The sequence below is a fragment of the Mauremys mutica genome, chromosome 17 (genome assembly GCF_020497125.1).
Source record: "Mauremys mutica isolate MM-2020 ecotype Southern chromosome 17, ASM2049712v1, whole genome shotgun sequence".
In the NCBI taxonomy this organism is placed as follows: domain Eukaryota; kingdom Metazoa; phylum Chordata; order Testudines; family Geoemydidae; genus Mauremys; species Mauremys mutica.
Window position 1 is genome coordinate 6405061 of NC_059088.1, and position 13378 is coordinate 6418438.

General features: G+C 65.8%; 1 protein-coding gene across 1 annotated transcript; it reads right to left on the minus strand.

Moving 5' to 3' along the window:
- Positions 1-607: 607 nt before the first annotated feature.
- On the minus strand, positions 608-12929 carry LOC123351637 (guanylate-binding protein 1-like). The gene is made up of 11 exons (XM_044991126.1): positions 12756-12929; positions 12231-12434; positions 11824-11957; positions 9287-9396; positions 8637-8878; positions 7242-7484; positions 5799-6079; positions 3123-3335; positions 2517-2619; positions 2214-2407; positions 608-1585 (listed from the first exon to the last, which is right to left on the minus strand). The coding sequence occupies exons 2-11, from the start codon at positions 12415-12417 to the stop codon at positions 1370-1372; spliced, it is 1923 nt and encodes a 640-aa protein (XP_044847061.1). The 5' UTR covers positions 12418-12434; positions 12756-12929; the 3' UTR covers positions 608-1369.
- Between the last annotated feature and the right edge of the window lie 449 nt (positions 12930-13378).

The following is a 13378-nucleotide window of genomic DNA, read 5'->3' on the forward strand; positions in this document are numbered from 1 at the left end:
TCAGTTGTTACAATGTGGTAAAAACGCTTGTTTTCATCTCGCTGATGAGGTGTTTTGAGCAGACAATTAATGGTGAGCACCGGGCACCGGCTATTCAAACACACACACTTACTGCCCATTACACAGCCCTAGAGTCATGTGCAAAGGGGGTAACAGCATAACGGCATTTTCCCTCTGCTATTTCAAACCCACGTCCTGTGGCTGTAAGGCCCTTCCCGGTGTGACGCCTGGGTTCTCTCCCCAGCTCTGGGAGGGGAGTGAGGTCTAGCGGTTAAAGCGGGGGGGGGGGCAGGGAGCCAGGACGCCTGGGTTCTCTCCCCAGTTCTGGGAGGGGAGCGGGGCTAGTGGTTAGAGCAGGGGAGCTGGGAGCCAGGACTCCTGGGTTCTCTCCCCAGTTCTGGGAGGGGAGCAGGGCCTAGTGGTTAGAGCAGGGGAGCTGGGAGCCACAGCTCCTGGGTTCTCTCTCTGGCTCTGGGAGGGGAGTGGGGTCTAGTGGTTAGAGCAGGGGGGGCTGGGAGCCAGGACTCCTGGGTTCTCTCTCTGGCTCTGGGAGGGGAGTGGGGTCTAGTGGTTAGAGCAGGGGGGGCTGGGAGCCAGGACTCCTGGGTTCTCTCTCTGGCTCTGGGAGGGGAGTGGGGTCTAGTGGTTAGAGCAGGGGGGGCTGGGAGCCAGGACTCCTGGGTTCTCTCCCCAGCTCTGGGAGGGGAGTGGGGTCTAGCAGGTTAGAGCTGCAGAGGCTGGGATCTGTAACCAGCATTTTGAAGCTTTCTCCACAGACATGAGGGCTAGAAATGTCCTTTTTCTTTAAGGCTGAAACCATCCCAGAGCCACCTGACTCCAGGAGCTGGGGCTTTAAGGGAAAGGATAATTATCATGAGACTCATGAGAGTCGGCATCACTGCAAATCTCTCCGAGCTGGTGACCCCGGCTGAGCTTGCAGCCGCCCAGCTGGTGGGGAGGATCCCGCAGGTGCAGGGGGAGCAGGTCAGAGCCCTTGTGGCCTGTGTCTCCATCCTGATACAGGGGATGTTTAACCCTGTGTTTGCCATGCCGGGTTTCCAGACATGGAGGCAGCTGTTGGCAGTACAGGGGCCATGACACACAGCACAGCAGTTCCGAGTGCACCCACAGGAAGGCCTCACTGCAAAGAATCCTGCTGCCCTCTGCTTAGGGGGCAGAGCTGAGCCCCAGCAGGCTGGTGGGTCTGAATTGAATCCAGTGGGGGGCCAGCCCCGGCCAGGAAGCAAGGAGGTTGGGAGTCTTTGCTGGACATTGCTAAGCTGCTCGCTGGCAGAGCGTCCTGTGGCAGGGGGTTCCGCAGGTAAACGGGCGCTGGGGTGCAGAGGCGAGTGAGCGGCCGGGGACCCCATCAGAACAGGCGCCGGACGAAGTTGCTGACGGCCCCAGCGGCCTTGCCGACGAAGCCGGGTAGCATGAGGGTGGCCACATCGGTCAGCACCCCCAGCGCCTTTTGGATCCACGACGGCTTCCGGATCTCCTCGTTCTGCTGCTGCAGGTGCCGGATCTGGCTCTCCAGGCGTCCGGCCTCCTCCCGGAACCCCTCCCTCAGCAGGGCCTCCTGCTCCTGGGGGGCAGCGAGAGCGTGAGGGGGATCCCCAGCCCGCCCCACAGGCAGGGAGAGGTCACGGGAACAGCGTGGGGCTGGCCTGGGGGGATGGGGGGCCGGTGTGTGTGTCCCTGCCACCCCCTGCTGGAAGGGATGAGCCCTGCAGTGTGTGTGCACGCGCCGCTCCCCACACTGCGCCCCCCAGCGATCCCATCTCGGGGGGATCTGCCCCATGGGCCCATCTAGCCCGGTATCCTGCCCCTGCCTGCCATATGCCAGCGCCCCAGCTGCCCCACGGACGGGAGTCCCACCCCTGGGCGGGCAGAGGCCGTTGGCAGGGGCACCCTTCCCCAGGCTGTGCCCATCCGAAGGACCGTCCCTAGGCGGGTGCGGGGTCCGAACACACCTCCCACCCCAGCCCCACCCCACCTCTCCCTGCCCCCATTCTGCCCTGCCCCCGCCTCTCCCAATCACTGCCGGGAGCCATCAAAATGGGGCAGAGCAGAGCTGCTACCAGCCCCTGCGCCACCCAGGCCCCACAGCCCCCGGAGCGTGGGGCCCCCCCAAAGCACGGGGCCAGGGTCAACCGCGACGGATCTGCCCATCCATCCCCCGGAGCACCAAGCACCCGCGGCCCCCCCGGTACCTTCAGTTTCTGATCCATCATCTTGCCCTGCTCCTCCAGCAGCTTCTTCCTCTCGTCCTCCAGCTTCGTCTCCAGCTGCCGCAGGTTCTCCTGGTAGCTCCGTTCCTGGTCCTCCAGCTTCTGCTGCAGCTCAGCCTCCTTCTGCTTCAGGACCTGCTGCTCCCGCTCGGCCGCCTCGGCCCGGGCTCGCTGGGCTGGCACGGGGAGAGAGCTGGGTCAGCACGGGGAGTGACTCTGCCCGCCAGGCTGCAGCCCAGGCACCCTCTCCCCTGCCCCAGCGATGCGACGTCCCCCTGGTGGTACCTGCCATCTCCTTCTCCTTCTCCGTCAGGGCCTCGTCCGTCTGCAGGATGGACTGGGCCACGGCCTCCTTGGCCTGCAGGAACTCCTGCAGCACCTCCTCGGCCTGGGGGTGGAGAGTGGGAGCCATCGGGTCAGGGGGGTTTGTCACGCGGGGCTGGATCCGGGTCGGGATTCAGGATCGCGGCACCGGAGAGTAATGGGACAGGCTGGCTCAGCGGGATGGGGGCTGGGACACGGGTCCTTTCCCCTCCAGGGGGCGCCAGCCCCAGAGTCAGCATTCGGTTCCCACTCAACACCCTCGGCGCCGGCTCCGGATGAGCTGGGGGCTGAACCCGGTTTGTAACAGGACAAACGGCCTCATCGCCCAGGCACTAACTGCCCCCCCAGCAGCCCCAGCAGCGCGGCCGAGGGTGGAGGGGCCGCGGGAACCAGGTCCCCCCGGCAGGCTGGCAGGCGGGAGGGCTGAGGGTGGGGTAGGCTGCCCCGCTCTGGGGAGGAGCCAGAAACTGCCCATTGGGGAAGCTGATGCCTGGTTCCCAGCAGGGCTTCCCGGGCTGCACGAGGGGGCACACAGACCCACAGAGCCGGGCACCAGCCCTCTCCTACCTTTACTCCCTTCCCCGGCACCTGCCAGTATCTCTCCACCATGTGCTGCCGGTCGTCCAGGAAGCGCTGGTAGCCCCCGGGCACCGAATAGACCCCCTGGCAGATCTGGTCCTCCAGTTCGTCCGACAGCTCCAGCAGGGCGGCCCAGCAGCGGTCCGAGGACGCCTGATCGTTCCGGTGGAAGAGCTTCTCCTTCTGCTCCTCCAGGCGGCGCTGCCAGGTTGGGCACAGACAGGGCAGGCGTGAGCCGGGAGGGGGGTGCAGACAGGGCGGGCATGAGTCAGGGGGGGTGCAGACAGGGCTGGTGTGAGCTGGGGGGGTGCAGACGGGGCGGGCTCAGCCGGGGGGGTGTGCTGACGGGGCAGGTGTGAGCTGGGGGGGTGCAAACGGGGTGGGCGTGAGCCGGAGGGGTGCAAACGGGGCAGGCGTGAGCCGGGGGGGTGCAAACGGGGTGGGCGTGAGCCGGGGGGGTGCAAACGGGGCGGGCGTGAGCCGGGGGGTGCAAACGGGGTGGGCGTGAGCCGGGGGGGTGCAAACGGGGGCGGGTGTGAGCCGGGAGGGGGGTGCAGACAGGGCGGGCGTGAGCCGGGGGGGTGCAAACGGGGCGGGCGTGAGCCGGGGGGGTGCAAACGGGGCGGGCGTGAGCCGGGGGGGTGCAAACGGGGCGGGCGTGAGCGGGGGGGGTGCAGACGGGGCCGGCGTGAGCCGGGGGGGTGCAGACGGGGCGGGTGTGAGCCGGGAGGAGGGTGCAGACGGGGCGGGTGTGAGCCGGGGGGGGTGAAGACAGGGCGGGTGTGAGCCGGGAGGGGGGTGCAGACGGGGCGGGTGTGAGCCGGGAGGAGGGTGCAGACGGGGCGGGAGTGAGCCGGGGGGGTGCAGACAGGGCGGGTGTGAGCCGGGAGGGGGGTGCAGACGGGGCGGGTGTGAGCCGGGAGGAGGGTGCAGACGGGGTGGGTGTGAGCCGGGACAGAGGTGCAGATGGGACAGGTGTGAGCTGGGGGGGTGCAGACGGGGGCGGGTGTGAGCCGGGTGGGGGGTGCAGACGGGGCGGGTGTGAGCCGGGAGGAGGGTGCAGACGGGGTGGGTGTGAGCCAGGAGGGTGCAGACGGGGTGGGCGTGAGCTGGGGGGGTGCAAACGGGGCGGGTGTGAGCCGGGGGGGTGCAGACGGGGCAGGCGTGAGCCAGGAGGGTGCAGACGGGGCGGGCGTGAGCTGGGGGGGTGCAAACGGGGCGGGGGTACGAGCCGTGACAAGGCCTGAATGGGGCAGGCCTGTGAGCCGATCCACATGCGCCCGGGGCGGGAGATTGGGCCGGGTCCCCTTGGCCTGGCATCTCGGGTCCCCAGCCGAGCAGGGCCGCGTGGGACACGGCCCCCAGAGTGCTCAGTGGGGTGATGGTGACACGAGTCTGGCGTCACTGTGGTGCATTTTCTGCAAGGTCAGGCACGTGCAGGGTCCCGGGACAGGTGAGGATTTGCTGCACACCGAGATCCCAGGCGTGTGCCTGGAGCGTTTCTGTAGGTGAGGTGACGAATCCCGACCGGGTGTGCTCCCGCCTGGGGAACGCCCCCGGGCAAGACGCTTTCAGGCGAGAGAGCGGGTGGGGACGGGCCTATTCAGAGCCTCAGGAGAAGCTTATCTCCCACCTGGGGGGCCTTCCTGGAACTCCCCCCCCAGCCTGCGAGTGACGCCGCCATGGCTCTACAGGGACATGTGATGAGCCCACAAGACTCCAGCCCCCAGCTTGGGGTGTCAGGATTTCCCCACAGCCCGGGCTGGGACCCAAGCTTGGGAACAAAGGTTCCCGCCAGGCGCTAGTGCTGGGTAAGGCCGGGGAGTGACGCCATCCGGGGTCCTTCACTCCCCACCCAAAGAGACGCCCGGAAACAGCCGAGGAACAAAGCCTGGCGGGGGAGGTGCTGGCCCCAGCTAAGGGATTCCTGGCCTGGGCACGGAACAGCCGCGGGTTCCAAGCTGAGCTGGTGCCGCTCGTCCCGTAAGGATCTGCAGCCGCCTCGTACCGTCCCTTAGGGTGAGAATCTGCGAGTTCACCCCCAGTCCAGTCAGGGCATTAACGGAGTTTGCGGTTTGGTGCATTTGCTGGGCAGGCGGCTTTGCTGGCCCGTCCAATCACTTACAATTGATCTTTTGTAGTTAAAACCTTTTTGCTTTATCTAACCCAGCGAGCGGGAGTGGAGTGTGCGGAACCCAGAGCTCGGGGCAAACAGCTGCTGCCTTTTCCTCTCCACATTGACGGAGGGGGCGAATTTGAGGCACTTTTCATTGCAAGATGGAAAAAAATTGGGTTTATACTCGGGGCGGGGGGGTGCCTGAGGAGCTGGGAGTCGCCTGCCCGTGCAGGGGCTGGCCAGGGGCCTGCGGGTAACTGCAGCTGGGTGTGGCCCGACCCGGGTGATGCTGGTGGAAGTGCAGCTGGAGGGTTTTGCAGCTGGTCGCAGCAGCACAGGGTGAGAGGGAGCCCAGGCTGGTGGGTCAGGGGGCTCTGGGGTACCCCAGTTCTGGGTGGCTCCCCGGGGGGGAACCCATCACACCAGGGCTGGGAGATCCCCCAGGGAAGGGGGTGAGGGTGCAGGGGAGCCCCATCCCCCCCATCCCACAGGGGGGCAGCGATCCCATAACCCCGGGGCCGCACGAGGGGCCGCACGAGGGGCCGTACCATGAGCTCCCCTTGGAAGCGGCGCTCGTCGTCCTTGAAGGCGCGCGCCATGAACGCCCGCAGCGCCTCCCGCTCGCACTGGGCGTGCAGCTCCAGCAGCTCCTGCACGCTCTCCGTGGGCAGCGCCGCCCGCCGCCCCAGCTGCTCCTCGTAGGCAGCCACGGCCTCCCCCACCGCCGCCGAGTTCTCGATCTGCGCCAGGGCCAGCACCGCGCTCTCCATGCAGGGCACCGCCCCGCTGCGGATGGCGTCCACGTAGGTCACCGCCAGGTTCCCCAGCACTGCCGGAGGGGCAGGGTCAGCGCCGGGGGCCCAGCACTGCCGGAGGGGCAGGGTCAGCGCCGGGGGGCCCAGCGCGGCCGGAGGGGCAGGGTCAGCGCCAGGGGGCCCAGCGCGGCCGGAGGGGCAGGGCCAGCGCCAGGTTCCCCAGCGCGGCCGGAGGGGGGGCAGGGGTGGGGGGCCCAGCGCGGCCGGAGGGGGGGCAGGGGTGGGGGGCAGGGCAGCGCCACGGTGGCCAAAGGGGAGCAGGAGTAGGGTCCTGACCCAGCCCCCCCGCCCGCCCACTGCCCACGACTCCACCTGCTCCCTGCCCCTCCCTGCACGACAGACACGGAGCCTGGGATGTGCCCCCCCCCGCCCCGGACGCAGCCTAATCCCCCCTCTCCATGAGCCGTTGGTGCCTCGTTTCTCGTGGGACGCGCCCGGCTGCACCCCCAGGCACGGGGCCCTGCAGGGAAATGGCTCAGGGCCCTACCGAATTCACAGCCCGTTATGGGCAATTTCCCAGCCACAGGATTTGAAAATTGGCAAATTGCCCCTTTTCAGATGATTAAATCTGGAATTTCATTGTAACCCGGGGGGCGGGGGGGGTCCTGACCCAAACCGGGCCAGTGCGGGGCTCAGAGCTGGACTCTGGAGGCAGCAGCCGCAGGGGGTTCCTGGAGGTGGACGGGGATCTCCCCCTCCTCCCCCCCCGCCAGCAGCTGTGCAGATGCACAAGTCCTGTCCCCCTGCCCAGCCGGAGCTCGGGGCCCCTTTGCTGGGTGCTCCTGGGCACAAGGGGACGGCAGATTTCACGGGGAAGGGCTGATTTCACCGTCCGGGACACATTTTTCACGGTTGAGCAATTGGTAGGGCCCTACCATTGCCCCCTTGGGACCCAGGCGTCCCTCCCCGAAGAGACACACCCACCCTGCTCCCCATCTCCCCTGGGATCCACTGACCAGATCTGCTTCGTTGGGCTCCCCCAACCTGGCCCCTTTCTGCGGCTTTGTTCCACCCCTCGACAATTTTCCAGCGGCCCTTCTAACTGCGCACCCCAGAGCTGGGCGCAGGCTGCAGCGCTGGCCACAGGGGACCCCTCCCAGCTCGGTTCACCCGCCCAGCACCCCACGAGCCCCGTTTGCCCCAGTGCCCCCCGGCCCAAGGGCTCCCGACACTCACTGGCCCCGGTCACCACGTGGCCGCCTGGGATGGTCTTGGGCTTCGACGTCTCCCAGACGTGGTGGCAGAACCGGGCCACCTGCTCCCGGAACTCGGGCTCCAGCTCGGCCTCCCGCAGCTCCTCCAGCCGGGGCAGGTCCCTCCTGCCGGCCGGCTGGACGAAGACGAAGCATTTCCGGGCCGGGAAGAACTGGCGGATGCACTCGCGGGGCAGGTTGTAGAGCTGGGCTCGCTGGCTGCTGCCTGGGGAGGAGACGGGAGCTGGGCAGCAGCCCTGTGCCGACATGCGGCTGCTTCTGGGGGGCAGCACGGCGGCTGTTGGACAGATTCCCCTGGGGGAAGAGACCCCGATATCCACAGGGGATTGAGGGGAGCCAGGGAACCGTCCAAGCTGGAACGTGTCCGGGACAGCAAACACCCCAACTCCCAGGGACCAGTAACCCCCGCGAGGTGTCAACGGCTGGGGTCTGTGTCTCGAGCAAAAGTCACCCCCTCTGCAAGCACAGCGCCCCCTAGTGCCACCCTGGGGCCAGCCCTGACAGCCAGGGGAGAGCCTCCCCTCCCCCCCAGCAGCACAGCGCCCCCTATTGCCACCCTGGGGCCAGCCCTGACAGCCAGGGGAGAGCCCCCCCCCCAGCAGCACAGCGCCCCCTAGTGCCACCCTGGGGCCAGCCCTGACAGCCAGGGGAGAGCCCCCCCCCCTCCCCCCCAGCAGCACAGCGCCCCCTAGTGCCACCCTGGGGCCAGCCCTGACAGTGAGGGGAGAGCCCCCCCCAACCCCCAGCAGCACAGCGCCCCCTAGTGCCCCCCTGGGGCCAGCCCTGACAGCCAGGGGAGAGCCCCCCCCCGCCCACCCCCACAGCACCCCCTAGTGCCACCCTGGGGCCAGCCCTGACAGCCAGGGGAGAGCCCCCCCAACCCCCAGCAGCACAGCACCCCCTAGTGCCACCCTGGGGCCAGCCCTGACAGCCAGGGGAGACCCCCCCCCCGCCCACCCCCACAGCGCCCCCTAGTGCCACCCTGGGGCCAGCCCTGACAGCCAGGGGAGAGCCCCCACCCCCACAGCGCCCCCTAGTGCCACCCAGGGGCCAGCCCTGACAGTCAGGGGAGAGCCCCCACCCCCACCCCCAGCAGCACAGCGTCCCCTAGTGCCACCCTGGGGCCAGCCCTGACAGCCAGGGGAGAGCCCCCCCGCCCCCCCAGCAGCACAGCGCCCCCTAGTGCCACCCTGGGGCCAGCCCTGACAGTGAGGGGAGAGCCCCCCCTCCCCCCCAGCAGCACAGCGCCCCCTAGTGCCACCCTGGGGCCAGCCCTGACAGCCAGAGGAGAGCCCCCCCGCCCCCCCCAGCAGCACAGTGCCCCTTAGAGCTGCACTGGGCGGCACCGCTCCCCTACCTGGCTTTAGTTTCAGGGCGTTCTCCAGGTACTCGTCCTCGGTGATCTCCCGCCCGTCCAGCTCCAGCTGCAGCGTGAAATCCCGCACGGCCCACACAAAGGCCGGGAAGAACCGCACGAACTCGGCCAAATCCTCCCCCTCCTGCCGGCCGCCCTCGCCTGCCGCCTTCACCTTCACGTCCCCTCGGCCGCCCTCGCCTGCCGCCTTCACCTTGATGCGCTCCGTCAGCTCCGTCACGTAGCTGGGGGCCGGCTAAGGAACCGGAGATGCGGTGCCCCCTGCAAGGGGGGTCCTGAGCCCTCAGAGCCCCCCCACCCACCTGCAACGGGGGCTCAGAAGGGACCAGGGGAAGGGAAGGATATTCCATCACAACCCTCAGAAGCAGGGATTGAACCCACCACTCCCAGGGTCCAGAGCAGCCCCCTGCAGCACTGGAGCTGAAGCTGTGACTCTGCCAGCTGGTGGCAGTAGTGGGTTGTTACCCACCATGCGGAGCAGCCATTAGAGGGGGCCGTGGCACATACCCTGCACTGAGCGTCACAATTTCACTGGGGGTGAAGCATTTGGAGGGAACCATGGGGCCCTTCCCTGGGGACATGGGGCCCCCCAAACCCCCAGACCCGGCCCCCCAGCCCCCAGGCAAGGATACTGCAGCTGCTCCATGGCCTGCTGGTTGATGGTGCCCAGGCTGTTACAGACCAGGGTGCTGCTGAGCAGCACGGCCAGCGCGAAGATCCACGTGTCGTTCTTCCCGTCGCCCTGGAACGACACCCACCGTCACCGTCCTGAGTGCGTCCCAGCTGCAGAGCTCACAGCCCGTCACAGAGCACGGCGGGATCGCCAGCCCCATGGCACAGATGGGGAAACTGAGGCACGGGGGCGGGTGGCCAGGGGATCAGCCCCCAGCTCTCCAGAGTCCCAGCCCAGGCCACAGTGAATTCCCGTTCCTGGAGCTCGGCGAGTGTGACGTTATCTGACTATAATAAAACCTCTCATTGACGTATGGCCCACAGCCGGAGCGGGTTAAGCATCCCGCTGGCCAGAGCAACCTGGAGAGGCAGGTGAGGCCCGTGTGCAAATGACCACGAGGCCCATTCAATGCCAGCGAGGATGGAACTTCCACGTGCAAACGTGGATTGTTAGAAACTGGAGGTAATTACAAGCTCGATGCGTTTCCTGCTCTCTGTTAGCTGCCAACCTGGCCGTCCCCAGCGCTCCTGCTGCAGAGATCAAAGGGGAAGCGCGGATTGAGGAGAACCCTGAAGCAGCAGCTTTGTTTAGGTCTCTTTAAAGTCCGTGGTAAACGGTCTCTGAGCTGCTTACTGGGCAAATGCCCTCGAGTTAACGACCAGGATGTCGGGAAAACAAGGAGCTAGATCAAAAGTCTGTTCTTCCCCCAGGTCAGGAGGCTGCTGGAGACGTACAAAGAGCCTTGGGACCTGACCCTGTTTGTCGCAGAGCTGCTGAAGGTTTCACGTGGGGGAAGCCTGAGCCACAAGGACTGAGATCCCCAGGCACCGGCTGGAGTCCCCCTGAGGACGGACATTGGACTGTAACCTCTGGACTGTTTCTAAAAGGACTTTTGGCAACTGCAGGCTCCTCTCTGCTGTGTCTGAACCTCAGGAACTGAACTCCCGTCGGTCTGGACATGGCTCTTTGAACCAACACTCGCTCCCTTTTCTTTCTAATACGTTTTAGTTTAGTTCACAAGGATGATTTTGGGGTAAGATCTAAGTTGTATATTGACCTGGGCGCGTGGCTGGTCCTTTGGGATCAGAAGAAACTTTTCTTCTATTTGACGCAATAAGAGTGTCAGAAATCATCCTGTTCTGACGTGGGGACCGGGATGGGGGCCTGAGGCTGGGCACTCCAAGGGAACTGCGTTGTTAGGACTTTTGAGCGACCAGGCGGTAACACAGAAGCTGTTTCGGTAACTCTAAATACTGGAATATCCACCAGCGCTTGGGGTTTGTCTGCCCCGGTCTGTTTGCCGTTCACCCTGATTGAGTGACCTCAGCTGGCTCCCACAGGCACCATCGTCACCGAGAGTCACTCTTTGGGGCTGGGGTATTTCCCTGTGAAATCCCCAGCTCCCGGAGGCACGGGAGGGGGCGGGAGCTCTCATTGCTTACAGAAGTAAGTTTCCAACCCACGTGGCTGCATTAAAGCTTTGGGAAGGCGACACCTCCCTGCCCCACGGGTTCAGCTGCAGCAGCCCCCACTGCAGGGCGCGGCGTTTGCAGCTGCTCTCGTACATTTTTCGGGTCCCAACTTTACTTTGCCTTTTGCTGGCTGGCGTTACCGGCCCTTCCGCCTTATCAGCCGTGTCTGAGCCCCCTCCAGAGTGAATGTATTTACCGTCACACTCCCTCTGGCAGGCGGGTGGGGAAACCGAGTCCAAGCTCACACCGGGGGTCTGGGAAGCAGGGATTCGAACCCGGCTCTCCGGAATGCCAGCCCTGCCCTCCATCCCTACAGCGAGTCGGGAAATTGTCACAGGAGAACGTTGAATTGTTGATACCAAAATCACTAGCGAAACAGGGTCACTTAAGGGAAATTTCCCAACTTGAAAAATTAGTGGGAAAAAAGTTTCAGAATTGTAGAAACGGCCCAACTGGCCGTTTGTCTAAACAGAAACTTTCCATTTGTCAAGGTAAAATGACGTCTCGTTGCCAATGTTTGGGTAAATTTGTACCGAGTTAAGAAAGAGGAAAAAAGTGGACAATCAAAATGAAACATCTGAAAATTATTCAAGTTTTCGGTGTGACCTGGACCCAGGACACGTTTCCGATTTTCAAGCCCTGACATTTACTCCCCAGTTTGACTTTTCATCATGATGCGGGACAAGGAACATTTTCAATATTTCAACAGTTCTCCCCAGGCACAAGTGTTTCCAGCCACGCCCCTGGGCCTCCCATCCCAGCCCCGCCACCGCATCCCCAGCCCTCCCGGCGTTGGCACTGCCCCCCTCAGAGGGTGTCACCCCACATCAGAGAGCCCCTCCTTCCCCTACATGGGGCTCGCTGAGTCTGTCCCTTAGCAGCGGGAGCTCCTTAAATACCCCATCCCCTTTCCCAGCATGCCTTGCCCTGAACTACAACTCCCAGCATCCCCTGGGAACTGCAAGGGGCGTTCCATCCTGCAACGCTAATTGGCTGATTCTCACACACTGCCCCCCCCACTCACCTTTTCCACGTCGCCCAGCCCCTCGGTGTCCAGCAGCACCAGGGTGTGGCCGGCCCGGCGGGGGTGGGGGTGGGGCAGGCACCACATCCAGATGCCCTTGGTGTGCGACTGGATGGTGGAGCCCAGCGAGAACCCTGGGGAGAGAGGGGCGGAGCTGGGACAGACGCAGAGCGAGGGGACCCAGGAGTCCTGCCCCCCGACCACTAGGCCCCACTCTCCTGCCAGCACCAGGGAGCGAACCCAGGAGTCCTGCCCCCCCCCGACCACTAGACCCCACTCCCCTGCCAGCACCAGGGAGAGAACCCAGGAGTCCTGCCCCCTCCGACCACTAGACTCCACTCCCCTCCCAGCGCCAGGGAGAGAACCCAGGAGTCCTGGCACCCGGGGGCCAGGCTCACGTCTCTCACCTGTTCTCTTGCCAGCCAGTCGGTTCATGAGGTAGGACTTGCCAGTGCGGTACAGCCCGGCCACGGCCACCACCACCACGGGCTGGGAGATCTCCGCCAGCACCTGCAGCGCCTCCTGCTGCACCCGCAGCTCCCCCGCCGGGCTGTTCTCGATCAGGCAGATGGGGGCCGGCATGGGGATCTCCATCGCGCTGGGGGTGCAGCCTGCTGGACATGGAGCGGGGAGGGTCAGCGGGGTGGGGTGAGACATGGGGAGCGAATGAGACAGAGCCGGGCCCCCCCAAACTGCGGGAGACCCTTCCCCCTCCCCGTGCAGCGTACGGAACCCAGCGTCGCCCGCTGCAGCCCACCCCGGGGCAGACAAGCCCTGGCGCTCCTGGGCAGCGCTGCAGACCCCCAGCCGGTGCCCCCTGGGCTCTGGCAGCGATTTGAAGGGCCGAAGGCTCCTGGGCACTGCAGCAGCAGGCGGGAGCCCCAGGCCCTTTAAAATCGCCGGGCCCAGGGGCAGCTGCCCCTTTTCCTCACCCCCGTTGGGTTGGGTTTGCGTCCTGGCCGCATCGACCCACTTCCACCTCCGCTCGTTAGTCCCTGGATGCAGGACCCGGCGCTTCGCCCGGTGAAATCTCGTCTGTTTCTGTGACTCCAGTTCACAGGGTCGCCCAGGTCACCGGGTGGGATATTCTGGTCCTCCCCCGCCCTGCCAATGCCTCCCCCCCCCCCCCGGGCCAGCCACAAACCGCCCCGTGGGCCAAGGGCCGTAATGAACCCGGTAAATCCGGCTGGTCCCAGAGGGAGCCGTGAGGGGCTCCGCTAGCGACTCTCCAGCCTGGCAGTTCCCCTTTCGGGGTGACCCGCTGTCGTCCCCCCTTCAACCACTTCCTTGTTCCCCTTCCCGGTCTCCTAGTAACCCCCGTCTCCTCCCAGGTGAGGGACAGTCTGGGGGGGCCTGGGCCAAATGCCTCCTGGCCCCGGGGAGACTCGAGCCACCGCGTGTCCTGTGGGTTCCCTCCCGGACAGACCCTGGGACTGCTCCGCCCCCTGCAGCCCACGCGTGAACCGGCCCCACTCTGCGTGAACGGGCCCCTGGCTCCGCGTAACGCCCGGCGCCCCCGGGCCGCCCCCCCCCCTCCCGGACAGACACTGGGACT